At 43.7% G+C, this 7,500-nt stretch overlaps 1 protein-coding gene across 1 annotated transcript in view; it reads right to left on the bottom strand.

Moving 5' to 3' along the window:
* Window positions 1–7,500, bottom strand: part of ppp1r16b (protein phosphatase 1, regulatory subunit 16B) — a 60,861-nt gene that overhangs the window by 30,824 nt on the left and 22,537 nt on the right. Inside the window, exon 2 of the mRNA XM_081381586.1 lies at window positions 7,144–7,488. Within this exon, the coding sequence (XP_081237712.1) occupies window positions 7,144–7,402 (259 nt within the window). The 5' untranslated portion in view covers window positions 7,403–7,488. The remainder of the gene's footprint in view (window positions 1–7,143; window positions 7,489–7,500) is intronic.

The following is a 7,500-nucleotide window of genomic DNA, read 5'->3' as shown; positions in this document are numbered from 1 at the left end:
CTCATCCCGACTCCTCTTTATCCTGAATCTTCTTCCTCATCCCAGCTCCTCTTTATCCTGAATCTTCTTCCTCATCCCAGCTCCTCTTTATCCTGCATCTTCTTCCTCATCCCGACTCCTCTTTATCCTGAATCTTCTTCCTCATCCCAGCTCCTCTTTATCCTGAATCTTCTTCCTCATCCCAGCTCCTCTTTATCCTGCATCTTCTTCCTCATCCCGACTCCTCTTTATCCTGCATCTTCTTCCTCATCCCAGCTCCTCTTTATCCTGAATCTTCTTCCTCATCCCGACTCCTCTTTATCCTGCATCTTCTTCCTCATCCCGACTCCTCTTTATCCTGAATCTTCTTCCTCATCCCAGCTCCTCTTTATCCTGAATCTTCTTCCTCATCCCAGCTCCTCTTTATCCTGCATCTTCTTCCTCATCCCGACTCCTCTTTATCCTGCATCTTCTTCCTCATCCCGACTCCTCTTTATCCTGAATCTTCTTCCTCATCCCAACTCCTCTTTATCCTGCATCTTCTTCCTCATCCCGACTCCTCTTTATCCTGCATCTTCTTCCTCATCCCGACTCCTCTTTATCCTGCATCTTCTTCCTCATCCTGACTCCTCTTTATCCTGCATCTTCTTCCTCATCCTGACTCCTCTTTATCCTGCATCTTCTTCCTATCCTGAATCTTATTCCTCAACCTAGCACCTCTTTATCCTGCATCTTCTTCCTCATCCCGACTCCTCTTTATCCTGCATCTTCTTCCTCATCCCGACTCCTCTTTATCCTGCATCTTCTTCCTCATCCCGACTCCTCTTTGTCCTGCATCTTCTTCCTCATCCCAGCTCCTCTTTATCCTGCATCTTCTTCCTCATCCCGACTCCTCTTTATCCTGCATCTTCTTCCTCATCCCGACTCCTCTTTATCCTGCATCTTCTTCCTCACCCCGACTCCTCTTTATCCTGCATCTTCTTCCTCATCCCGACTCCTCTTTATCCTGCATCTTCTTCCTCATCCCGACTCCTCTTTATCCTGCATCTTCTTCCTCACCCCGACTCCTCTTTATCCTGCATCTTCTTCCTCATCCCGACTCCTCTTTATCCTGAATCTTCTTCCTCATCCCGCCTGCATCTTCTTCCTCATCCCGACTCCTCTTTATCCTGCATCTTCTTCCTCATCCCAGCTCCTCTTTATCCTGAATCTTCTTCCTCATCCCAGCTCCTCTTTATCCTGCATCTTCTTCCTCATCCCGACTCCTCTTTATCCTGCATCTTCTTCCTCATCCCGACTCCTCTTTATCCTGAATCTTCTTCCTCATCCCAACTCCTCTTTATCCTGCATCTTCTTCCTCATCCCGACTCCTCTTTATCCTGCATCTTCTTCCTCATCCCGACTCCTCTTTATCCTGCATCTTCTTCCTATCCTGAATCTTATTCCTCAACCTAGCACCTCTTTATCCTGCATCTTCTTCCTCATCCCGACTCCTCTTTATCCTGCATCTTCTTCCTCATCCCGACTCCTCTTTATCCTGCATCTTCTTCCTCATCCCGACTCCTCTTTATCCTGCATCTTCTTCCTCATCCTGACTCCTCTTTATCCTGCATCTTCTTCCTCATCCCGACTCCTCTTTATCCTGCATCTTTTTCCTATCCTGAATCTTATTCCTCAACCTAGCACCTCTTTATCCTGCATCTTCTTCCTCATCCCGACTCCTCTTTATCCTGCATCTTCTTCCTCATCCCGACTCCTCTTTATCCTGCATCTTCTTCCTCATCCCGACTCCTCTTTATCCTGCATCTTCTTCCTCATCCCAGCTCCTCTTTATCCTGCATCTTCTTCCTCATCCCGACTCCTCTTTATCCTGCATCTTCTTCCTCATCCCGACTCCTCTTTATCCTGCATCTTCTTCCTCACCCCGACTCCTCTTTATCCTGCATCTTCTTCCTCATCCCGACTCCTCTTTATCCTGCATCTTCTTCCTCATCCCGACTCCTCTTTATCCTGCATCTTCTTCCTATCCTGAATCTTCTTCCTCATCCCGACTCCTCTTTATCCTGCATCTTCTTCCTATCCTGAATCTTCTTCCTCATCCCAGCTCCTCTTTATCCTGCATCTTCTTCCTCATCCCAGCTCCTCTTTATCCTGAATCTTCTTCCTCATCCCAGCTCCTCTTTATCCTGCATCTTCTTCCTCATCCCGACTCCTCTTTATCCTGCATCTTCTTCCTATCCTGAATCTTCTTCCTCATCCCGACTCCTCTTTATCCTGCATCTTCTTCCTATCCTGAATCTTCTTCCTCACCCCGACTCCTCTTTATCCTGCATCTTCTTCCTCATCCCGACTCCTCTTTATCCTGCATCTTCTTCCTCATCCCGACTCCTCTTTATCCTGCATCTTCTTCCTCACCCCGACTCCTCTTTATCCTGCATCTTCTTCCTCATCCCGACTCCTCTTTGTCCTGCATCTTCTTCCTATCCTGCATCTTCTTCCTCATCCCGACTCCTCTTTATCCTGAATCTTCTTCCTCATCCCGACTCCTCTTTATCCTGCATCTTCTTCTTCATCTCGACTCCTCTTTATCCTGAATCTTCTTCCTCATCCCGACTCCTCTTTATCCTGCATCTTCTTCCTCATCTCGACTCCTTTTTATCCTTCATCTTCTTCCTCATCCCGACTCCTCTTTATCCTGCATCTTCTTCCTCACCCCGACTCCTCTTTATCCTGCATCTTCTTCCTCATCGCGACTCCTCTTTATCCTGCATCTTCTTCCTCATCCCGACTCCTCTTTATCCTGCATCTTCTTCCTATCCTGAATCTTCTTCCTCATCCCGACTCCTCTTTATCCTGCATCTTCTTCCTCATCCCGACTCCTCTTTATCCTGCATCTTCTTCCTCATCCCGACTCCTCTTTATCCTGCATCTTCTTCCTCATCCCGACTCCTCTTTATCCTGCATCTTCTTCCTCATCCCGACTCCTCTTTATCCTGCATCTTCTTCCTCATCCCGACTCCTCTTTATCCTGCATCTTCTTCCTCATCCCGACTCCTCTTTATCCTGCATCTTCTTCCTCATCCCGACTCCTCTTTATCCTGCATCTTCTTCCTATCCTGAATCTTCTTCCTCATCCCGACTCCTCTTTATCCTGCATCTTCTTCCTCATCCCGACTCCTCTTTATCCTGCATCTTCTTCCTATCCTGAATCTTCTTCCTCATCCCAGCTCCTCTTTATCCTGCATCTTCTTCCTCATCCCGACTCCTCTTTATCCTGCATCTTCTTCCTCATCCTGAATCTTCTTCCTCATCCCGACTCCTCTTTATCCTGCATCTTCTTCCTCATCCCGACTCCTCTTTATCCTGCATCTTCTTCCTCATCCCGACTCCTCTTTATCCTGCATCTTCTTCCTCATCCTGAATCTTCTTCCTCATCCCGACTCCTCTTTATCCTGCATCTTCTTCCTCATCCCGACTCCTCTTTATCCTGCATCTTCTTCCTCATCCCGACTCCTCTTTATCCTGCATCTTCTTCCTATCCTGAATCTTCTTCCTCATCCCAACTCCTCCTCATCCCGACTCCTCTTTATCCGGCATCTTCTTCCTCATCCCGACTCCTCTTTATCCTGCATCTTCTTCCTATCCTGCATCTTCTTCCTCATCCCGACTCCTCTTTATCCTGCATCTTCTTCCTCATCTTGTCTCCTCATATCCGATCCGCTCCCGATGAACAGAACCCGTAGCGAAAGGTAATCTCATCACAAACACAGCAGTTACTAATGAACAGCTGCAGATGAGAGAGTGTCCAGACAAGAGCCTCATCACACACACACACACACACGCGTACACACACACACTCACACATTCAGGGTTATTATAGTTTACTGAGACTAAAACTACATAAAAAAAGGATTTCCTTTACTTAAAATAAAATAAACAATAATTGAAAAAAAAATAAAAAATATGACAAAAATAAATAAAATTCAGCTAGTTATGTGGCAACATTTTGTCATTTTAATTTAGTTTACGATATACTAAAATGACTAAAATTAAATAAAGTACAGACCATAATACCAAAAATGACAAAAACAAACAACAAAATTATTAAAATTTTAACTGAAATTATATTTTTTTTTAAGTCATCACTTAAAATAAAATAAACGTTAACTGAAATGAAATAAAATAAAATATGATTTATTTAAAACTTTTATTTATTTCAGCTAGTTGACAAGGTTACATTTTTTCATTTTTTTTTTATTTTTTTATTTAAACACACACTGACAGCAGCTGTGATGACGTCACACTAATATTTGCATACAGAAATGTGACTGCTTTTCAATCTTGCATTTATTTGCATTATTCTTTGTGATTGGTCTGTTCTTTCGTGCATCTATTAAACACATTCACATTCTGGATCTCACAGACAACAGAAAACAAGATGCCTGTGGAGTTTCACACAAGACCAAAGACTTAAACACATGAATCTGTCAGCAGAATTTACTACAGTATTTCTGAGGTCATGACCTGCTTTATGGCTCGTCATGTGATTAGTAAATATGAGAGGCGAACTGATGACAACAACTTTTATCTCCTCATTAATGAATTAGTTTGCGCTGGTAAACACTCGGAGGGTGAAACGCAGTAACATCAGAGATCGCTTCATGATATGAGAAAATTTCAAAATATAGTCAAAATATAAATATAAAAAAATCAGCCAGAAGATATAACCCTCAAAACAACCCACACACTGCTCCTCTCACACGACCAGCACAACTAGAAAAACGGAAACTACCGAACATCCTCTCAAAACCTCAATCATACGCAGAAGCTCAAGCTAATGCCAGCGGCTGCAGCCGAACAGACTAAACATTTAGTTAAAGCTCGTGTGTAAAGAAGCGCCACGAATACAGCCGCAGACGAGAGACATGAACCTCATCATACACACACACTCTCACACACACACACACACACACACTCTCACTCACACACACACACACACACACACACACACTCTCACACACACACACATGCACACTCAAACACTCACTCACACACACACACACACACACACACACACACAAACTCACACACTCAAACTCACACACACACACACAAACTCACACACTCAAACTCACACACACACACACACACACACACACACACACACACACACACACACACACACACACACACACTCAAACTCACACACATACATACACACACACACACACTCAAACTCAAACACACACACACACACACACACACACACACACACACACACACACACACACGCACACTCACACACTCACACACACACGCACACTCTCAAACTCACACACTCAAACTCACACTCAAACTCACACACTCAAACTCACACACACACACACACACACACACAAACTCACACACTCAAACTCACACACACACACTCAAACTCACACACACACACACACACACACACACACTCAAACTCACACACTCAAACTCACACACACACACACACACACACACACACACACACACACACACACACACAACTCACACGCTCAAACTCAATGTTATATAGTTTACTGCGACTAAAACTACATTAAAAAAGCATTTCCTTTCCTTAAAATAAAATACAAATAACTTAAATAAAATTATATATTTCAAAATAAAAGCGTTCATAATGAAGGCCGAAACACTTCTTCAATATGTCACTGGTTAGTCTGAGCAAAAAATAGCAGAGCGTAATCGTTCAGGCCGAGATGAGATTACACTGCCGGATAATCTGATGAGATTAAAGCGCAAGCAAATCCAGCCTCACACACACACACACACACACACACACACACACACACACACACACACACACACACTTCACTACTCCTGCAGTCATACACACACACTTCACTTCTCCTGCAGTCACACACATTTCACTTCTCCTGCAGTCACACACACACACACACACACACACACACACACACACACACACACACACACACACACACACACACACACACACACTCTCTGATTGTCAGGCTATTTTCATCATCTGGTTGCCATTGTTCCCAGGCTTCCAGAAAAGATATTTTCCGCTGCTTTCAGCCCATTATCTCACACTCGCTGCAGAACTCGCTCTCGTCTCGACCGCAGAAGCTCAGACGGTTCTTACACAGAAATCAGGGCCTCTTTTAGCGTCTTGTTAAATGAAGTGTCGACGGGTAAACCAGATTCACACGACATCACTGGCAGAGACATGAACACGCTTTATAAGGTCACTCGCCGTTTGCCAGACAAACCCTTTCCATTCTGCAGAACCACAGCAGCTCAGAGATCAGAATATGCAAATGAGCCCCGCCTCCACTCACTCGCTCAGCTCAGAGATCCACTGGTTGACGATCACACGTTGATCTGATTGGTTACAAGGTAGTTTGTGACGTCAGAAACACCAGCGATTTCAAAGCGTGTTTTTGAGACTGTCTTTGGTTCACTGCAGTTTTAAGGAGGAAATACTCAGCAATGCTGTCGACTTATGAACTTACACATGCTTTGTCTTAAAGCATATTAATAACACCACATAGACACATAAACAACATTAAACGCTAGATTGTCACTACAGGGCGACTTAAAAAAAAAACTCTTTAGCGTAAGTTCTGCCGGGAAGATTCAATTGTTGCGTCACTTATTACCTTCTCATCTATCCAATCATGTTCTAAATACTTCTGATATAAGACAAAGTCTCAGTTTCAAATCCTGTCAGTTTCAACAGTAAATTCAGTCAGTAAGTGTGTGTGTGTGTGTGTGTGTGTGTACGCAATTAATCGCATCCAAAATAAAAGTTTGTGTTTACATAATATTTGTGTGTGTACTGTGTATAATTATTTTGTGTATATAAATACGCACACATGCATGTATATATTTAAGAAATATTTGCATGTATATACTGTATATATATTTATATTATATATATATTTTATATATAAATAACACCTTTTTCTTAAATATATACACATGCATTTGTGTGTATTTATATATTCAAAATAATTATACACAGTACACACACAAATATTATGTAAACACAAACTTTTATTTTGGATGCGATTAATCGTTGCCTAGCACTAATTTTAACATAATCTGTACATCAATATTGAATGTATGATTGAATAACTGAAGCCTCCTCACCTTCGCCGGGGTCGTTCCTCGCCGACGCCTCCAGCAGCGCGACGCTGGCCGCGAACGAAACCCTCCTGCGGTTCTCCTGCGCGTTCCCGTGTGCGCGGCGCTTGTCGTTCTTGCGCTTCTTGTTCTGCATGTCCTTCTCGTAGACGGCCCATCGCTTGAGCTGCTGCGTGCGGCGCTTCTGGGCGGCTCGGAGGCGCTCCAGACTCGGCACTTTATCCAGGTTCTGCAGCTCCGTCAGCAGCTCCAGGTGATTGGCCATGATGATGATGAAGATGATGATGATGATGATGAATCTAGCAGGGACTGAAGCCTCTCCCTGCCAAACCGCCACCCTTCATCCTGAACCTGAGGAACACA

Source organism: Scardinius erythrophthalmus (genome assembly GCF_964197995.2).
Source record: "Scardinius erythrophthalmus genome assembly, chromosome: 12".
Classification (NCBI taxonomy): domain Eukaryota; kingdom Metazoa; phylum Chordata; class Actinopteri; order Cypriniformes; family Leuciscidae; genus Scardinius; species Scardinius erythrophthalmus.
This window is presented reverse-complemented; position numbering and strand designations above follow the sequence as displayed.